Source organism: Haemaphysalis longicornis, unplaced genomic scaffold (genome assembly GCF_048455015.1).
Source record: "Haemaphysalis longicornis isolate Haplotype H1 unplaced genomic scaffold, Haemaphysalis longicornis Haplotype H1 scaffold_7, whole genome shotgun sequence".
Taxonomy (NCBI): domain Eukaryota; kingdom Metazoa; phylum Arthropoda; class Arachnida; order Ixodida; family Ixodidae; genus Haemaphysalis; species Haemaphysalis longicornis.
In genome coordinates, this window is record NW_027526422.1 from 132513918 (window position 1) to 132535338 (window position 21421).

The 21421-nt window shown below is 48.0% G+C and overlaps 1 protein-coding gene across 1 annotated transcript; it reads right to left on the bottom strand.

The window, feature by feature from the left end:
- Positions 1 to 5574: 5574 nt before the first annotated feature.
- On the bottom strand, positions 5575 to 16148 carry LOC144146539 (glutamate receptor-like). The gene is made up of 6 exons (XM_077678482.1): positions 16128 to 16148; positions 14113 to 14268; positions 9643 to 9793; positions 9058 to 9275; positions 8277 to 8563; positions 5575 to 5920 (listed from the first exon to the last, which is right to left on the bottom strand). Exons 1-6 carry the CDS (start codon positions 16146 to 16148, stop codon positions 5575 to 5577), a joined length of 1179 nt encoding a protein of 392 aa, XP_077534608.1.
- Positions 16149 to 21421: the final 5273 nt, after the last annotated feature.

The following is a 21421-nucleotide window of genomic DNA, read 5'->3' on the forward strand; positions in this document are numbered from 1 at the left end:
AAAGCGAACGATGGGATGACCGACGAGTGAAATAAAGCAAAGGAGGAGAGTGTCGCGAAATTGGGAAAGGAGGGCGGTTCGCAGTGGCGCCGCGAGCCAGCGCTCTCCGACAGTGTGCGGTGGAGGGGGCAGTATGCTGTATCCGCACGAGGCGCTCGACGGCGCGAGTCTTGGTGAAAAACTGAGGGGGGCGTGCGCGTGTCTATGATGTGCGTTCGCTTGAGACGCAGTTCGCGGTACCTTCCTGAGACGCACTTCGCGCCGCTGACGCAGGGGCTCATCATCGCTGCCGTCGAGAGAACCCACGAGTGAGTGCTGCCTCAGCGCACTGCTGATGCGCCCAAATATCGCATTAGGGAGTATCGTAACCGCCAGCCAATATTTTTTCTCTCTGTCTCCTTCGGAAAGAAGAGCCGCGGGCCCACTTTGGATTATCTTCATAGCATGAGCGCAAAGTCGAAAGCCAAACACAGCACCCAAGCTTCGCTTAAAATTTGCAATCTTCCCGGCAATTCCGGAAAATAGCCTGTCAGCCACCTTCTTTCCAGAGGTCACGTGCGGCGCATGCAAAGGGGGGAATGCTGCATATACGGCCCGCTGCTGATAAATAGTGACCAGGGGTAAAGCGCTCGTTTAGCATCGTGAAGCTCAAAACACGTACTACCCCCGAGTCTTTCAACGCAAGGAGCGCTACGGGCAAAGATAGAATCACCTCGGCGATCCTCCTCAACCAAAGAGAAACTTTCGGAGGAGCCTGACGCTGACTGGACGAGCGCACTTCCACCACGATTGGCGATGACGTGTGGCGCACCTTGAACCAGGGAACCCTTGAACCAGGGAAGCCTGATCGGCCGGGAGGCAAATGCTCCTAGGCTTCGGGCAGGGCCCTGTGCAGTCTTAAGCGATTGGTTCCGCGCTCAAATATGTCTTGCAGTCTGTCGTATGCATAACCTCAGAAGGCGCGACCGTATATTTGACCTCAGGCGACTCCGATGCTCCTGGGCCACAGAATTTGCCCCCGCGCATTGACAATTTTTAATACAGTTCGCCTACGCGGAATTTTCGCAAACTTCCAGAGATAACGGGGCTCCCCAGACTCGACTACGCGAACCCAACTTTCTTAACTCTGAGCAGAATGGGTTTCGCAGGGCGTGTGCACCCTGTGCAGCATGCGTCTCATTACGACATATTTTGAATGCAGACGTCGGCGGACATTCCGAGTGCCCGGGCCCTCGGTTGCCGTGGACGTGATGAGAAGACCAGCACCACACGGGTGCTGCTGGAGAGAAAACGGGCCTCGACTCAGCTGCCTTCGCGAACGACACAAATCAATCAATCAATCAATCAATCAATCAATCAATCAATCAATCAATCAATCAATCAATCAACCAATCAATCAATCAATCAATCAATCAATCAATCAATCAATCAATCAATCAATCAATCAATCAATCAATCAATCAATCAATCAATTCCTTTTATTAAAGAGGGGGCGAGGGAAAGCTGTTTGAATTGCTTGGTGTAATAATCTGGACTGTCCCTCAGAATGAATGAATGAAGGAATAAACATTTATTGTTACAGAGGACTTTCGTTGTCGCTGAAGGGTGGGGCCTCAAGTCCTAGTCTGGCATTCACCCGGGCCAGGTTGACCAGATGGAGCTAGTCATCGAGTATCGAGCGCTGGCCACGGCTACCTCCCATAACACAAAAATTTTAACAAAGGCTCGCTTAGAGGCGTGTTTGTACATTCTTGAATCCTAATTCCAAGTATGCGGCGCACGCTAAATTTGAATTCAATTTTTTTCTCTCGTGTTGTGTCTATGTCAATTACTGTTGCACTCCCAGGTGATGTGATCTATTTTATTGCCATCGCAGTCACCCTGATTGCTTTGCAAGCGGACATCGACGCGCTCTTACGGCACATGTAACAAGTGGGCTTGCGGTGTCTCCTAACAAAGCACAGCAGCTGGTCACTCGGATCCCCCATACGGAACGTGCCCGCGTTCACCTCAGCCTCGGCGAAAACGCCTCCTTGCAACCGACGGGCGGCTGCATAGGGATTGTATAGGCGTTACCTTCCACGATAACGACACCCTCAACAAGCGGACATCCCAGCGCCGAAGGCCGTGGAAGTACATACGCCACGTCGTACAGATGATCGGTGACCAGTGATGCCAATTTAGCGGATTTTCCGCTAAATCTGGCGGATTTTCTTTTGTCCTGACGGGGAAAAAATTAGTCTAGCGGCTAGTGGATTTTTTGGCGGGCCATTTTTATACATAGCGGATTTCTGGCGGATACCTCACGCAGTGCACCGATTCAAAATCGCCCTGCAAGAAAGACCTTATGACTTTGCTTTCAAGCTTGTTTTAACAAGTCGTAATTCCGACAGAGCAGATTGACGTTCTGACGTGCCGACTTGAGGACCACTTGAACCCCAAGCCATATCTGGGCTACGTGTTTGAGACGTACGTTAACAACGTGAAAGCTCAGAAGACCGACGGGTTCTCTCTCGCGGATGAAGCTGTGATGCGAGAAAGCTGCATAAGGTTTATTACCACGCTAGTAGATCAAATCAGACAGCGACTTCCCTACAAGATCACAGTTCTCCAGGAAACATCACTCTTATCGATCGAAAACGCTTTGTGCGTCGTGTAGGAGCCATTGATTCCTCTGCTGGAAGCAATGGCAGTGCCCCCTGAGGCAATAGAAAAAATTTAAAACCAGTGGAGCAAAATCACCCTCCTGAACTGGAGGCAAATATCATCCACGCAGTCGTTCTGGTGTGAAGTTCACTCATGAAAGGATGCCTGAGGCGAAAACCTGTTCGCCGAGCTGACCAGATTTGCCATGTCGATGCTCGTGCTGCCGTATTCAAATGCCGAAGTAGAGAGGACGTTTAGTCAGCTTAAAATACTAAAATCCAAGCTGCGGAACAAGATGAAGCCTGAAACTAGAAACGCCGTCTTCGTCGTAAGAGCGGGGCTGAAGCGACACCAGAAACGTTGTTTTGATTACGAACTTCCCGCGGCAGTTCTTAGTGCCATCAGGACATCTGCAACGTATGTGCAACCAAGTCTCCTTTCCGGTCCCTGAACAAGTACCTGAGGAAGTTCCTGTAGAGATGATATCAGACGACGACAGCGGCGACGAAGACCTCGATGTGTTTTTTGTTGACCTGTGAGTTCTCTTTTTCATCAGTGTGAACATTTATAACTTTTAGCCTCATCTGTGATGAGGTTGACAAATGACGACCACCGCCGCACTGAAGCTTCAAGTGTTCTAGTTAGACTCCTTGGAAGACTCTTTTATATGTTATTTCAGCTCTCGCAGTTTTGAGGAAATTCTAAGAATGATAAAGGTATTTATCACACGAAATTGCACTGTTTTTCTAATAAAATAGGCACTAGCGGAAAATTTAGCGGATATGTTTTAGAATCTAGCGGAATCTGGCGGATTTCTTATGGCTTTTTAGTGGATATCTGACGCCCAGCGGTGGCAACACTGTCGGTGACAGCTCATCCGGTGCTTCCAACGAGGTGCTCCGAACGTTGGTCCCCGCATTTTTCGCATTAAACGGAGGCGTGGTTTTTTATCTGACCAAGCAAGGCACCAATCCCGAAGTTGGAAACCTTGCATCTAGAGACTCCGCCACCTTTCCGTGGTGTCGCTGGCTTCCCGCAACATACGAATGTTGAAGATATGCACAGGTACGCTGAACTTAATGCCTCTGAGACCTGGCTGGCCACAACAAGGGACAAACACGACATCCGCACCTAGACTTATTGTGTGCCGGAACTCGAGGGCAGCCTAGCAAACGAGCAGACCGCGCGGCGGTCGGTTGCGCTAAACCGGATGCACGGATCTCTTCCCCACCACCCGTTTCACCACTGACCGACGTAGACCCGGCAAGCCATAGTCGCACGAGAGAAGACGAGACTGCGTGATTGTGGAAATTGTGTTCACTTAACTTGTGTGGCTAAATAAATGCCCAAGTCCTGGCTAATGTTTGCCCAGTCTAAAATGACAACTGAAATACCGCATAAACCTAACAAGAATTTCTGTCGTACGACAAAAGTCTTTGTTGTGACAACAGAAGCCCTGTTGTTACGACAAAACCATCTGTTGTTACGACACACATTTATGTCGTGACGACAAAGTCAATTTTCTCGACGACAAACATTCCTGCAGTCACAACAGAACTGCCTGTCGCTACGATAGCCATGATGCTGTTGTGACATAGCCAGCTGCCAGAATTACGGCACAAGAATACGACAAGACGATAGCACGACACGCAAAAAATACGGCAAACTACAGGAATTTTTCTTGTCATTTTCGACTGGGTGTCGCTCAGGAAAGCCTGACTTTGAGGACATTTTGGTGCACCACGTTCTCTCAGGATATGGGGCATTATGCAGAGGTGCATGGAGTGTTTTTTCTGGATATCGGCGGAGTAGTGGTAGCGTCAGTTGCTCGCAGGCCGCTTAAGGTGATTGCAGCATGGCGATATTGTGCCTAGTATTCCTCAAGATTTTTTAACTGAATCAACTGAATCAAACTGAAATGAACAAACTGACTCAAAGACACCGACACAGGTAGACGAAAAATCCCTCGACCCAAGAGAATTTGTTTCGTGGTATGAAAAGAGAGAGAGAAAGCTCTTTATTAGAGGAAAACAGAGAGGTTTGCCGGCATGTTAACGCCGACATGCTACTCTGCGGGGTACGGGAGGAGGGAATAAAGTTGCAATAGGAAGAAAGGCGGAAGGGAGAGAAGGAAGAAGAAAATAAACGAAGTAAAAAAAAGGAGGTAGCGTGTGCGTTGGGGACCGCCAGTGCGACACGTGAAAAGTCTACGGACGGTTTTACAGTGCAAGGATGGTCTGGTCCTATATCAGCTCAGCGACGCCATTGTCATTGAGGTATTCAAATAATGCGGTTAGCCCTTTACGCTGAGAGGAGGGAGATGGCCATGGTCCCAGAAGTGCTTTTAAAGTCAAAGAACTGTGGTTGATGCACTCGATCTTCTGTGCGAGGTTGTTCCTTGCTTGACAGTATGTAGGACACTCCAGCAAAATATGCTCGACGGTTTCTGGTGAACCGCAGTTGTCACAATAGGGGTTCGAGGTTAGGCCAAGGCGATAGCGGTAGGTATGTTGCAAATATGCATGCCATCAATACCTTCGTGCTGATAGAAATGTACCATGTCCTTCCGTAAGGAAATTTTTGGTCCAGCGCTGTTCCGTCATCCTGTAGCCGTGTTGATGTTTTATTTTGGGCTGTTTATAATAGTAAAGGAATTGCGAACCAATTGACCCCCAGTGAAGCTTTGCTAAGTTAACTATTACGTGATGTAGTGTATGTTTTCCTAATTGCGCAGTATTATGGAATGAAATTATTCTGGTTAAAGCAAAGTACCGTACTGCCACTTTCCATGTGTCGTGATTTCTCAAGGTAGCCGCCGTCAGGCTTGCCGGTAGCCGGGAGCTTGCAGTGCTTGGTTACGTGCACATTGCAGTTAATCCGCAGGTGCAGATACGACGGCACGAAGAGTGAAGCCACAAAACGAGGTGTCTACCAAGGACTATGTGCCACGGGAACCGTCACTGGTCTACCGTATGGCGGGTGGTTGGGAGCTGTGGCATTGCGGGTACGCTGCCCAGTGCTCGAACGCCGCCAATTGGTAGGCCGTCCACTTGCATCTGACTTGCGATCCCCGGCAGCGTGGTGGCACCACTCGGCGAGCAGTCCCACCAGGGCGGCGCAAACGCCGGCCAAGTAAAGGTAGAAGATCCCGTGGACGTCGCCGATGGTGAGAGCGGAAACGGCGCCTTGTTCCTCTTGAAGGCATCGGGTGTAGTTTATGACTCGGCTTTCAATCATCAGCTCGAGCAGGTTGCTGTCGATCATGTAGCGGGCCCTGCAAGAAGAAAAAAAAGAAGCGCATGAAACACACGTGTGCGTGTGCGTGTGTGAGTGTGTGTGTGTGTGTGTGGGGGGGGGGGGGGGGGGGGGGGGTGGGGGGCTTGATAATTTACTGAAATCGCATAAAGGAAGCATTGAAACGCGCTAAGAACTAATAAATGCACAGATATTCCTTTCACTGACATAGATGCAGTACCCTGAGCCCCCTTGGTATTGAAAAAAAGGAAGAGGCGGGCTTTAATGCCCTCCAGCGCATACTCCGAAGAAAATAGTCGTTTCTTTATGCTGTTTTGTTCCGCATAGTCGGTCTGACAGTGATATTTCAAACTTTTGAATAGCTTCTGGCAAGCTTGAGTTACATACGCGCATTGGCGACTCTATCTTGTCAAGAATTGCCGAGTAAAGAAAAAATGCACGCGCGAGCGTGCGCGCGCGCGTGTGTGTGTGTGTGTTGTTGAAAGCGTTTATTGAGAAAGGCGGGGATGGGAGTTGGGCTAAAAAGTGGAGCAATGGGTGGCCACACTATTCCGGTAGGGCGCAGGCAGTGGCTACACTCTTCGCCCGGAGTGTGTGTGAATATTAGGAAAATTGATTGATTGATTGTAGGGTTTAACGCGCCGACGCAACGCAGGCGATGAGGCGCGCCGTAGTGGAGGGCTCCGGATTAATTTTGACCACCTGGGGATCTTTAACGTGCGCCGAAATCTCGTACACACGGGCGTTTTTGCTTTTCGCCTCCATCAGAAAAGCGGCCGCCGCGGCCGGGAATCGAACCCGCGACCTCGTGCTCAGAATATTAGGAAAAATACCCGCACTGGTTGGAATTTGAAGCCATATCATTAGAATAACGCGTCTTACCAATTCATCTACCGGACGCTGGTATTTCCTTTCATTTTCTGCTAATTTGGGTATTTAAGAGTATATATATCCCGCGGTTTGGTTGCGGAAAGTAAGAGCTTGCTTGTGGTCTAATTGGCACGTTTTTAATTAAGAAAACACTGCACCAAGTCAAAATGGACGAAGGACAGTGAGACAGTGAGACACGAGATGCACACATACGGAAGCGGAACTACCAGCTAGTTTTATTTTCCGACCCTTTCGAAAAACATGTAAACGTAAACAAAGAAAGATAAATCACACAAAAATCACAACAACAACAACAACAAAAAAACCCATACGCGTGCATCTCGTGTCTCACCGTCCTTTGTCCATGTTCACTTAGCGCAGTGTTTTCTTCATTGGATGCGGTATCCAGTGCCGTTCTCATGGCCAAGAAGACCTTATTTTTCTCCGCGCCACGAGGGCTCGTGCGTCTAGAATGAATTAGTTTCAATGGGAAGTTAAAACATGGAACAAACACCTCCCAGAAGCCGGATGCAGGATGTAACGTCGTCCGCTAACGAAAGGCCAGCTAGCATAACAATCGTAAACTGCTCCCGGAAGCGAAAATTTAGGTGAAGTAGTGTTAACATAGGTACAGATTTCGAAAATAGGCATCTGTATTCACTTATAAGCATTGAAGAACATACGCCAAAATAGGCATTTAAAGACAGTATAAAAACACCGTAAGAGCTCTTCTTAACCCCCAATTCATGCTCATATATCGAAGTGGGGTGATGGGAGCGCAAGAAAAAAAACATGGGCATTTGCCTAAAATCAGGTCTCTGATCATAATAAAAGTCTGAATGTCACTCGAGCAAATAAAAACACATTTACTAGCTCTTAGCAGCACGAGCTTGACTGCAAGGAATAGTAAAACGAGCAGTTCATACATACATTCGGAGATAGAAAGAGGGCACTCGGGAAGAAACAACTAAGGCCCTTTCGAGACATTAACGGAGGGATGCGGCTACAATTTGATAGTAAAGTTGTGAACACAAAATCTAGTTGGTTTTACGTTATTGAAGCAAATGGGACAATAGCTTCCTCGGAATTATATACTAATAAATCGACCGAAACGTTGTGGGGTCAGCAGAACCAATTTTAGAAAGGTAGATGATGGTTCCGATTTGTTGGTTCGCATACGCACTGATGTGACATCGTGTCTTCAGGGCATTGAAAAAGCTTGCTACATTTTGAAGTGCAGAGGTGCGCTGCCTGACACGAAAACACCAACTGAAAACACCAACTAGCCCACTCCCAAGCCTTGCTACATTGGCGAGCTTTATACCAAAACAGCATCAAAATATCTCATTGGACTGAAAGTAAAACCACGGTAGTAAGGCCCTTTAATAAGATGTTTTCCCATCCATATATGTCGCTTTCAACACCGTGGAAGAAACGTGGCTGGTCAGGCTAATTTGACCACCTTCCCTAATTTAGCACCAGGCAGACGACAAGATCATGCTCACCTCTTCTCAATGGCGTCCCTGGTGTCCACGGGAAGGTCCTTGCGGTGGAACATGCCGACAGAGGTGAGCGACAGAGGGGTGCGGATCACGTGGAAGCGGCAGCGCTGACCCTGTTCTTTGAATCTTCTGTTTAGAACGCCCTTCAGGTAGGTCAGAGGAAGCACGAACACGTGGCTCCGTGCACTCACAAGGTCCAGGATGGCCGAGGCCATTCTGGGTGACGTCAGTGAGCCTCGAACCGGCTGCAACCGGGCCAGCAGTCTTTGGAAGGTCGGGTGCTCTGGTCTCTGCAAGGAGGTATTTCTATAGCTTAACTATATGGGAGCTTCACCATATATAGCCTAACTATATATAGCGTAACTATAGCTTAACTGTAGCTTAACTATATAACTGCACTACATAGGAAGAATGTACCGCAGCGTGTTGAGAACAATGAGGTATTGTCCTGATGGAGGTCGTTGGTTTCGTAAGTTCGACGCTTGTTTTCGGCGTGACTGTAATTATGCACGAGCATATTCGGTAACTTGGAATAGCACTCCAGCAACTGAAATCAAAGTTTAAAGAACCTAGGAGAGCCACTGTCTAATTTTTTATACAAACGTGGTCATTAGGATCGAAGTCACGTGCTGGGATTGAAGAGTTGCTATTGTCAGTACTTATTGCCTTTCATTGGCGCTTTCGACAAAAGATATTTGCTAGTAACGTAAGAAACCCTCCGAACTTTTTTGAGCCATTCCTAAACATGATAGCAACGTTTGTGAGCAAGCAAAGCGGGGCTCACGTTAAAGAATCGCTCCAGGGCGCTGCCCTTCTCGGCGACGATTCGCATTTCGGGGAAGCGGAGCAGGTCGTCCACGGAGTTGACGTGGTCTTCAAGGTCCCTGATGAGAAGGCTACCTTTGAGCTCTCCTCCCAAGCTCGACATCAGCACCAGCATGGCAAGGAACCAGAAGGCCAGGAGGACCCGCCCGAACACGTTGCGCGTTCTCTTGTTGCAACCTGCAACTCGTCAGCATCGTTGCCAGCTTATTAGCCAGCTTATTAGCCAACCTAACCTTGCCCCCCCCCCCCCCCCCTTTACTTCTTTCGTTGCGCGTTCTATGAGCGCATATTGTCATGTTGCCTTTATCAGAAAAGGTGGCGCTCTTAATTACGCTTCCGAAAAGGAAAATGGGCAGCTCACTATGAACCAAGGAAGCGTTCGGGACAGTTCATTTCCCACTACATATTCTTCAGCTTAAAGATAGAAAAGAACATCTGAGCCTCGAGTTTTACGCAACCGCCAGTTGGAAGTTGTCCAATATCTGTTCCATAATTAAGTGTGGTTGTTAGCAAAGCACGTTTCATTTTGGAACTGCTTGCGTACCTTGTGGGAGCATGAACTGTAGATACCGCCAGAGCTGGTTCCAGTAGGCTGTCATGGCTGTTCCACCAAGCGGGTACATTGAAAGAAGCGACTCTCCCAGCGTGGAAACTAGGGCTACGACAATCCAGCTGAGGAATATCACCAACCAGACCTAAAAGGAAGTCATGGATGCCAGTATATTTCATAGTGAAAACGTCGTGTTGCGCGCAGTTCAACCGTGGTGTAATTGACAGGTGAATTTTACGTGCACATGCTGCTGGGTTTTACGCGTGTGTTAAGAAACGAACGTGGAATGGTGCCGGGTGTCATCATTCCAACGGGAAGTAAATGATAACTGGGCACATGAATCTCCCAAGCCCTCAATTAATTTTCTCTAGTTTGAGTTGTCTCGCTCAGTGTCGCTCTGGAAGCACATGGTATTTTCAAGGTGCACGTCGCACTTTAACCACGACGTGTAATAAGCAGTAGGTGGGCGTGCAGGAGATTGGGTTTCAAATGGTCCTAAGGTGCATCACACCTTTTTTAGATGCGAACGCATCTCATTCACTCGCCTTGTCCCTGCATCCGGCGTCGGCGTTGTTGCCGGCGTCCGCCCCTCCCCCATTCTCCTCGCCGCGCCAGCTGCGCTCTCCCGCGCTCACCCCCTCTCCGCTCCGATAGCGAACACTCTCTCGCGAGGGGCATTGGATTGGATTCGATTGGATTGGCTTGGCTTGGCCTGGCTTGGATTGGATTGGATTAAAGTGGATTAAAGTGGATTGTGTTGCGTCATAGCCGCGGCAGACGCACTGGCGCCGGCGCGTCCCCTCACCGTTCTGCGCGCTATAAAACGCGGTGCCTGCGCCGCTCCGCTCCATCGTTCCAGCGCCGTTCCTCCGCTGTCCAACGCTGCAACTTGAACCCCCTATGCGTCGCATCTACACAGGGGTTCCCGCGAGGGGAGGTGGGATTTGTTTTATTTCAAAGTTTCGTAACGCGTACCACTGTAGAACGCATCCCCGCCAAATTCAAGGCCTCAATGCTTGAAAAACTTGCGGCGAGAGGTGCGCCATGTTCGCGTAACGCGATTGGAGGGCCGATGTTGGGTTTCACTGGCGTAGAAAAAAAAAATCTGGGATACAACACATTTTGTGGCCTTTATACCGGACTTGCTGAGGACAATTTTGACTGTTGGTGCAAGAAACGTAGATGCTTTTGACACCGTGGTGGTGATAAGTCAAGTCTGTGGCAAGTCACCGTCGGCAATGTGTTGAAAAAAAAAAAATAAAGCCGTTCCACTCAACATGAATGCTGTCGGAAGTGCAGAGCAGTGATTCGCCATAATGGGCGGTGGCGCCGTTGTGTGCTCACTGCTATGTACCACCCATGACACTCTTCGCCGCCCTGTCTCACTCCTCTCTTGATTAATATGCAATTCAAATGTCTCGCCTTTCGCACTGCTCGCGCGCCCCCTGCCTGAAACCGCCAGCGGGAGTTCTGTTCTTTTTGTGCTTGCTTTAATTTCGTATGTTGGAGCTGTTTTGCGCCATTTCGAAAGTGCATTTTTTTCTTGCGCGGCTGGAGCCTTCCTGCCTCATTTCGAACGCGCCATTTTTTTTTCTTGCACGGCCGTTTTTTTTTTGCTAAAAAGCAATCTAACGAGCGTTCCTAACTAAATGAACGAGGGGACTGCCGGTTAATTACGTATATTTTGCCCAAAATGAACCTGCAGATTTTTTTGTGCTAAACAATGGGCAGATGTAGGACAAGCGCCAGCGGTTCACGAGTTTCGAACGCTTATGACTATATAAACCGCTTGGTTTTCGAAGCCTCAGCGTGGCCCCCTGACGACAGTACACCAAACTCTACTTGGGTCCGTTATCTCGCTGCGCCGCCTGATTCTGACAGTCGCTTGGCACCAACTGTTAGCTACGACGACAAGGCCAGCCCATGAAGTGTTCTGCAATTAAAAAGCAGGCCAGCTTGTACATCTTTAATTGACGTTGTATTCTTTATAACCTATCAGCGACCCCCGTGATGTCCCGCCCCTCACCTACTGCATTTAGTTAGTAGCAGCCCTTCTGAAGGCCCCAATTTTAAGGATACGCACGAGTCGGTGCGCAACGAACTTTTTATTTGAAGGATTTTTTTGTTTTTCAGGCTTCCAAAAATTCGTGAAGCACCAAGTCTGCTTTTACTGCTATTAAGTAGGTTGCGGGTAGCACGCTTACTTTATTCAACGGGTGATGCCCGCTCACATGAGTCAAACCAACGAAGTACGGCTCATAGCAATGTTGAATATTCTCGTATTCCCCCCCCCCCCCACACACACACGCACGCACACACGCACATACACACGCAAAGAGATACCAAACGATGTTAGCGCGATAAACGCACTCTATGCAAAACGTTAAAATTATATGTGTTTACAATGCCGCAGGGGCCATATCAGCGATAAAAATGTGGAACTACAAGATAAAGGAATCGATGTTGCAACAGCAAACGCTTCTAACTGAAAATGGCAGTAACTGCATACATTGCTATCAGTACTAGGTATTGAATAGAATTTCTTTTCTTCGAAGCTTTGAAACCTATGTTCAACTAGGGACTATTTCTGGAAAATCTTGAAAAATATTTCCACGATTTTAAAGGCTTTCTTGAGGGATTTAAAGCTCTTTTTTATGTTATTACTGGTTTCGCGCTCTGTATAGGCTCTACGAATAAATACCCCTTTCACTCTTCCACAGGAACCGAAACTGCCTGGTTTTGCATAAGCAACCTCTGTCTCGCTCTCCAGAAAGGCGTTCCGTGGCGAAGACTATTGCTAGAAGAAAACCTTTCGCACTTATGTTTTCTGAGGGTACTGCGAAGCGTATTTGGAAGATAACACTCTTTGAATCCGCCTCTTTCATTGCGGTGTGCTGCCACCTAGCGTGCCTAGCGGAAGTTGAAGCCGTAGGGCGTGGCCTCCGCGATCGGCTGCCGGCGGCGCGCCGCCGGCAGCCGATCGCGGAGGCCACGCGTAGGGTTTGCCGGCGTTTCCTCCGGCTGCGTTCTCGTTGTATGCACGGCAATCCCACATTACGGCGAGGAGCAGCCGAAGTTTTTCTTCTGTGTTGGTGTTTTAACGCCTTAAGACGACAGCCCCTGGTCATCACATAATACCAGGCGGCTTCTTATCACTGAATGAGGGCTGGCAGAGAAATCTCGGACAGATCCGTGTGCCGTCCGAGTGGCAGCTCGAGCAGTACTTGGAGTCGTCTGGCATGAAGTGCGATCGCCAGTTCAACAAAGGCCGGCAGTTCGCAAAATGCCTTTAAGCGCTGGACACATGTACGATTGGTACACGCGATTCGCATGCGACTGATCGTTACGACTGTCGCCACTAGTCGTACGCGTGAATTTGAGACGGCCCGATGCGCGCATGAGATGCGTCGTCGGCGTCGCTCCGCCCACAGTTTTTGCACCATGGTCAACTACGACGATCGCTGAGCTGAATTTGTAGATTCTGCGCGTTTGTTCGCAAGAAATGGATAAAGCAAGCAATCGTGAAGCGTTTTCTGCCTTCGGAAACAGTCCGCGCACACGCCGGCCGCGCCTGCCAGCTCGGCACACTCAGCGGCTCGAACCGGCGCAGACCACGGTAGCAACCGCGCTTGTCGCTGCTCTTCTGAATCAATCTGATCGCTAAAAAGTTCCACATGCGAGAAAGTAGGTGTTAGTGTGGTGAAAAATTGTGCTAGGGATTGTTGTCAGGGCTTATTTTAAAAGCGGCGATCAGATATATCTGCCGCGATGCAAGCCTACGCTGACCGCTCGCCGCGGCGCGCGGTGCGCCGAGCAGCCGAGAGATGGCGATACATGCGCGGAAGCATCGAAACAGGCTACGCAGATGTCTTGGTCACCGATCGCTCAAACGGCAGTTATAACTTAAATAGAGTTCCACATGCGAGAAAGGGTATGATAGTGTAGTGAAAAGTTGTGTTGCGGATTGTCATTCGCAGTTGCACAGATAGCAGCGATCAAATATCCGCCAGGATGCTAAGCCTACAGTTCCCATCACCCGAGCCGACGCGAGCGACGCAAGCCGCCGTAGCCGATCGCGTGCGGCCGACGGGAAGCGATAGAAACCGGCACCGTTCCCTTTTCGGCACTCCGAGTTACAGCGGAACGCAGCACAAGTTGTGGGCATTGTTCCGCGCACAACGAGCGCACACAAAAAATCAAACGATGTAAATACAACCACGACCCCTTCCCGCTTGTGCGGGAGCTGTGGGGAATGTCGTCTGCTGCCCCTACTGGACTGCTTAGGGACTTGGCCGCTAGGGGATTGCGCATGCGCAGTGGGGTTGTGAAAGAGGCGGATTGACCTAAGCGACGTGTTTTTCGAATATGGTTGTTGCACCGCTGTACGTGTTTGCAAAGCGTATCTTCGCCCCCGGGCCGAGAGTCAACAGCGTTTTTCTATGCGCATTCGGCTGCAAAGCACACCTGCGACTGGAAGGCATTGACGAAGCTGAAAGGGTCCACGACCTGGCGCGGGTGCGGCACCAGTATGGTGGAGTATCCGAACACGTATGGGTAGCAGTTGGCCGCCTCCAGACGCTCGGCGATGATGCCCGCGGGTCCGATAAAGAGGTCCACCTCCTGCGCATAGGGCGTATCTCTCACTTCGTTCCTCCTGCTCGAGATTTCCAAGAAAATTTACATACCCGTCTTTAAAGGAGCCATGAAGACAAAATACAAGTTGGGTTTATTAGAAAGACTGCTTAGTCCCGATAACAATGATACCAGTATCATTGCAATCTTCGAACAAATATAGGAGATATTAAAGAAAACGTGTGAAGCAGTCGCGACCCCCTAGGCAATTTCCCGCAACTTTTCTATGACGTCACGGAACCTTATTTGTGCGATTGGCGGCCGCCTAACTGACCTGTCCGGATGACACATGACTGGACGTCTGTAATGGGGCCTCTAGTTCCATTTGACCACATCACTTGAATGCTAACGTGCATTTAACGCACTGAAAATTATGTTTTATTGTTGGCCCGTATGACGTCATTCTTGCTCATAACACGTCACTGTGGTGCAAAATTTGAAAGTTTTTAAATAATTCATGCTTTTTTTTCCGTTAAAAAAACATCTTTTGTGGCTGTAATAGAGCAGAGTGAGATACTGAATCCTAGTTCTTTCAAATTAAACGAAGTTGTTTTTTCTCTTCATGGCTCCTTTAAATACGAAACAAAGCTGTAGGATTTTCTGGCATTAGTCAGTGTTTTGAGTCGGTTTTCGGACATCGGTTTCGTAAAGCTGAATTTCACTCGAGCATGAATATCTATTTATTTTAATACTCAGAACGAGCATAGTATGTAGGTACACCGAGAGTTCCAGTGCTGCTGCGGAAGCTACGTTCACAACTGTCGATATTCATTGCGACGGAAAACTCGACTACATTAGAGGTGAAATACCAGTGCTTAGGAAAGGGAAGAAGTATCTTCCGACCGCAAACACACATTTAAATGGGTTTGGCAAAAATAATGTGGCTTGAACTGACTACGTAGTAAAATTCAGCAAACTGTATTGCTTTGAAAAGTCGGGGAAGCGCATTGTATATATTGGTCGATGTTAAAAATCAGGGAACACCTCCTCACGTGTTCAGAGCTGCTCGGCACATCTCTCCATCTACCTTCTGAGGCTGTAATTGATTCCCAGCTTCTGTCAGGATGACAAAACCCGCCTAGATTCAGGCTGGCTGCAATGAGTGGCTAATATGTTTGTACACTGACATATGTGCTTTTATTTACAAGTTTTCTGAACTTGTACGCTTTTAGGGGCTATTGCCTTTAGGGGCAATAGAAAAACTTCAAAGCGCAGGCATGGGCTCGCCATCATCTCAACACAAAATGACCTTTGGCGAGATTATTTCTCCGACTTTTTTATCTTAACTTTATCTTAATCACCCCACGTAACATCTCCTACTCGCGTCTCGTATCGGGGGTGTAGTCCCTCTAACTTACGTTTACAAGCCGAGTTTCATTCGTCGCGTATATGAAAGGAGATCGCCATTGATCATTGGTGAAACACAATAATTATTAGGGCTCCATTTAATAAAAATTGTAGATTCGATATGATGAGCGTGTATGCTGCTCCAATTTTTAAAGCGAAGCTTATGAGGCTAGGGTTTCATCTATTTTTACCCCGCTGAAGAAAAATTCCCGAGGATGTACGTGTGTAGGTGTTCTCAACCGCGAGGCGTTGGATAGCGAATGTACCGGTGTGTGTGCTATTACCTTCACGCCGTGAGATGGCTCACGATCTTTTAATTTGAAGACTTAAACTAGCACAAATAAGGTGCAATATGCTTGAGAAAAATCATAAAATACTGAGCAGTCTCGGGTTTGACACTGTGTTTGCTTTCGACTACATTACTGACACATTAGGAATACGTAGCCACCACTTCGTTAACATCCTTCGTACGCTTTGGGAAGATGCATGCGAGTACTAACCTTTCGCTGAAGCAGCCCCATGGCTCCGGTGAAGCTTCCGTTCACTTTGTATCCCCACTGCCCGTCAGGCGGCTCGAATAGAATGGGTCTGTTATTCGTTGGGCACCACATCAAGCAGAATAGGAATATGAGACACGCACTAATATACGGGAATCGCAACCTTTGCTAGACGACGAGAAATGTAATAAAAGAAGAAACTTGCATTGAAAGGCAAAGGTCCGGGACGTTCTACTGCAAAACCAAAAAAAAAAGGTGATACTCTGTCGTGCATTTCGCACCATTATATTTGACGCGACGCCATTTCCAGGGGCAGGTAACTATGGTACGGATTTTGTACCATGGTACTGATTTTGAAATTCTGTAGGGTGTAAACAAGGTGTATATTTGTTTCGTGTGTAATATTCATTCTACACTGTAACATCTAGAAATTGTTGCGTTCGTTTTCCTCGTTCCTGTTCATTACTTTTTTTCTATGCATGATATGACACTTGCTTTGTAATTTTAGGCAGGCAGTGCTGTTCTGCCGTCGACTTATGTACACGGGGTGCGGTCCCCGTCAAGTCAACGTCTGTGTTGGCTTTTCGGGGCACACTCCTTGCATCACGGGATGTAGATACAGCAATAAATTTGAATTTGAAATTGTAAATGAGTCTCCTAGCCTAGGCTCAATAAGAGATGTTTCCTCAGTTTCGGCAGCCTACGCCAGGCCCCATCTAAGAAATATTCAGGAAACATTGTGTCAAGTTTCATGAATGCAGAAGTCACAAATGTGAAGGGCAGAATGAAAAACGAAAATTAGGAAAAAGAAGTGAGACAGTGGATGAAGCTAAATTATAGGAAGTACGACAGAATGCAAAAAAACTGTGCTTTATTCCTCTGTCATAAGATTCGGTAAAACACGAAAGTAAAATGTGCAGCGATATCTGCAGCTGAGAGTGATTTGCGGGTCGGCGGCAGTCTTGTGGGTGTGCTTGGCGAGCGACGTCCTGCTGTCAGGTCACTTCGGCAGAGGTGTACTGGAATCATTTCCGTGACGGATATGACGACACTGAAATCTTGGTGCATCCCGGCATAAAACGCTTTCGTGTTAAAATATAAATCCCGAAAACGAACAACCCTAAGTATTACGTACTCTTTAGTAATGAAGGTTGCTTCCCCGCAAGAAGGCCCCGCGTGCAGGGGTGCACCCTTTACAGGCCGCTTGCTTCGTTGTACTGGCGTCACGGATATGACGTAACTGAAATCTTCGCGATTCCCGGAATAAAACAATTTCGTGTTAAAAATCTGCAACGTCAAGGGATCTGCGTATATAGTTTAGGTAGCGGGTCACCATTAAAAACGGGATAACCAGTGCCGAAGTACTCACGGAAAACAGATTAGAGCATTTGTTGAAAAAACACTTGCACTGGACAGTGTTGTGCACCGAGTCTGCTAGCGAATCGGCCAGTGTCTCACTCTACGACAGTCCTGCCTTCAGCTTCACCATGATGCACCCGGTATGTCGACCAATAAATGAATTTCGGCGACTGATGGTGTCGAGGATGCAATTTGACTCAAAAGTTCTATCTGCGCTGCGGCATCACGCAAAGCAAGCATGACGTCCTGCATTGGGCAGTGCCACATATCAGACCACATTTTTGAGTTAAATGGTATGCACGTTGCTATTATTCAGTGAACTTCCTTTGCTGGTGGCATGAATTGGCGATCGGAGTGCATTGCCTCAGATTTCCACACAAAAATCGCATGCGAAAATGTCACTAGAACACACTTTCAACTACTGAGGCAACACACCTTCCATACTTTTAACTCACTACCGCCCCTGTTTTCAACTATAGAATGAAGGCTAACCTTAATAATATGTTTTCCCACATATCTAGACAAAGGTGAATTTTAATGCGGAGCTGTTGTAGGTCGATCATTTTCGAAGTATGCTGTAGGTCGTGCATAACGCCGGGGTAGGCGCAGGTTCCCAGGCCCACCGATAGAGGTCGCAGTGGTCACGCCGCAGTTAGAGTTCCTGTATATCGCTTAGCATTTCTAGTGGAGCTATATATAGGAACTCTCGCCGCAGGTGGCCTTGCAGAAATCTGTTTTCAGGCCTACCGACGGAGGGCGTTGGGAGTTGGGGAGGGACGGAGGGCGTTGGGACGGAGCATCGGGAGTTAATTGTGTTAAGATCAGATTGAAAGCATTGACGGTAGTTGAAAGAAATTGTGTGATAAATTGCAACATCATCTGCAAATAGACCTACATGGGAGGATATGCAACATGGAAGATAGACAGGACCAAGCAGCCTGCCTGTGGGGACAACAAAGTGGCACGAGCAAAAGAAGTATATAGTTATTAGGAGAAGTAAACTGCATTTGAGAAGAATGAAAATCTTTCGCTCAAGTTTCTCTCGGCGGGAGGGAGCCTCCCGCCACGGGTGTTTAGCCTCCGATTCTTTTGCGCGAACCGTGGAATGTGCGAAGCGATATGGCGCTGCCTTTCTCGGGCGAACGCCAGCTGACGTTCCAGCCGACACGAAACAACCACAGCTCCGCTGTTGGAGCCGATTTCACACTAGGAGTAACTAGGTCTTATTTTTTCTTTGCTCGGCATTGTCATGGCTATGTCCTTTAAAGCATTTTAAGGGTTACTGGAAAAGCATTGACGGACTCTGTTGGCACGTTCAGAATCTCAAGAGGTTTAGAATATCCCTTCGTAACAAGGCGTTTGAGGAAAGTTCTATAGATTCCGCGTGAGCATTTTCGACATGCGCCCCATTCCCATTTTGTGATCAGATTCATGACACAGATTTTGAAAGCGGGTGATGTTGGACCAGGGACCAGGGTTCGGGCGCCCGTTGGAAAAGCAGAGCGAAGGGGGAAAATAAACGGGCAAACAACACTGTCAAGTACGCCGAGCGAGATAAGTTCCCAGCAACGCGGACCTACAAGTTAGAAAAAAACATAGGTGATTAACATATCAGTACACATTAAATGTTTTTTTGAAGACATGCTATACGGCATGTACAAAAAAGGTGCGCACTGTTGCTCTACTAATGTTTGCTATAGGTAATGTCTGCTTGTGCACTTAGTTTAGTACCCTTGGGAGAGCACAGCGAATTATTTGTTTTCCATAGGACGTCCTCTAAAAAGGTATTTGCCCAGGTTCAGTATTACGAGTTTGATATGTATAAACGTAGGCCCTTCAGGATTTTTTTGTGTTCGCTAGCGAACACGACCATTCGCATTTCCTTTGCATCAGACGTTTATCCTCTGGGGTCAGGTGCCGAAGTAGTTTCTGTTTGTGAGTGGAAAGTCTTCGCCACAACACCGATCAGGAGGATTAGTGTTAATGTGGTGGGTTCTAGTGGCTTAACTTCTAGTAGTTCGTCCTTCTAAAGCTTGTGATGAGTAGAAGCTTCGATTTATAAAGCACTTTTTGTGCATCGGTGTTTGAAAAATATAATTTTAACCAATCATGCTTTGAAGATTGAGCATCTGTCTACTTAATCTTAGATATAAAGGTTTAATAAAAACCAACGGAGTTAATAAATTCTGCATTATTGTTGTGAAAGGAAGTGCCTCGGTTTTTTTCTTGGTTAGCAAAGCTTCAATTTTGTCGGCCTTTCCTTACACGTTTGGAAATTGGTAAAATGAAGTGTTGGTCTGTAGCGATAGTGAATGCTGTTGTCACCGCTAATGTATAAGGTGGTGTATAAGTCTCCTCGTTGGCCCGATACAAATTTCCAGCATTCTGCAACTCAGAAACGCTGTCTCAGGCTCTGAGCGTCAAACATGCCCACCTTACCTGACTTTCAGTCCCTTCACTACGAGACCCAGCATTTCGGCTACCGGACCGGATAAGTGGTGGCCGCCTGAGTCTTTGGTGGCATCAATAAATGGAAACATCTGAATCAGACAGGAAGAAATGTGCCTGATCAGTGTTAAAGATTTTATATGCAGTCAATTTCATGGGTAAATTTCACTGTAGTATTTTTTAACCGTCACTGTCAACATGAATGTGCGAAACGTACTGCTGACATATCAGCCTCGGAATGGCTCCAGTATCCGCTAACAGATGCATCACATCAGGTCCATGCACAAGTCGGTATACCAAGTCAAGGCACAAGGCCGGCTGGGTTGCCAGTTTACGCACCAGACGACGGCCACTTGAGTTCAGCTAGAGAAATATCTAATACATGGACAGAAATATCGACACACGCGCATTTCCGCCCTTGGGCCTAGCAGAACAACGCCTCAGCCACTCAGCCACCGTCGCTGGTGGTATGTTCTTATTGCAGCCGGCAGTTTCTAGCGGTACATCGCTTTCAAAGGGAAGATTTATGTGACTAGATGAAAAGATAACCCGATGGTAATGTGTACGCAGAAAATTGTTCCGGCACAACCCGTACGTGTGCGCGTAAAAAAAAAAAAAAACGCGTTGGAGAGGAATTACAAGTAACGCGAAAGAGATTGGCTGGGTTCCCAAGTGACGTAGCTACGTTATCGCGACATCTACCGGCTCTGGTAAGTGGCAACGGTGCATCGGAGGGAGCGAAACAAGTCCTTATCGCAGCAGAGCGCGCGCGCGCAGCAAGCTGCTGCGAGAAGCGCAGCTCAGGGGCGCTATTACAGAGGGCACGAGTTCTGCCTACTCGCGAGTTTCCAGCTGCTTGGGTTATCAAAGTAGTGGTAGTGGAGCATCCAATACACCTCGAGCGAAACCGGCGCAATCGCGCGAAGCACGCCTGGCATATTCAGCGCGCCGTATTGGGGCCACTGACGTTGACGATGTACGGCTTGTGATATCTCACGCATGCCCTCTGAAATCGATCTGCAATACTCACTCCCTAGCACAAACTGGATAACCCCACTACCAGTGGCGTAGACTTCTTATTTTTCCGGGGGGGGGGGCAGACCTGGAGTGCGCCTCGAAGCGGCTAAGGGAGGGGGAGGAAGTAGTGGGGTCCCTATGAGATGACACGTCATCACCCCGTTACAAAAAGGCTACCACTAATCAGTATCATCATCATCATAAGGGGCACCTGCAGTAGGGGGGGGCCTTTTACATTGTGCCGGCTAACTGCGAGGTGTCCGCAAATAAGACGTCCCGCAAATCTATGAACCGTGAACATCAGCGGTTTGACGCATCCAGTAGAAATTTCTTTGAATACGTATTTTACTGGTCACATTTATTCAAAAATATTGCATGACTGAACCATCAGCACAAAAAAACGAGTCGATTTGTTTTTCTTTTAATGGGCAGTCCGGGGGTAAAAAGAAAGAGACACGAGAAAGGGACACGAC

Excerpts from the sequence above, each read along its gene's own strand:
- LOC144146539 (XM_077678482.1), bottom strand. The coding sequence starts at position 16,148 with ATGGGGCTGCTTCAGCGAAAG. Across the intron at positions 9,276-9,642 it reads ACAGTTCATGCTCCCACAAG|GTTGCAACAAGAGAACGCGC; the intron begins GTACGCAAGCAG and ends GACGAGTTGCAG. Across the intron at positions 8,564-9,057 it reads CCCTGGAGCGATTCTTTAAC|AGACCAGAGCACCCGACCTT; the intron begins GTGAGCCCCGCT and ends ACCTCCTTGCAG.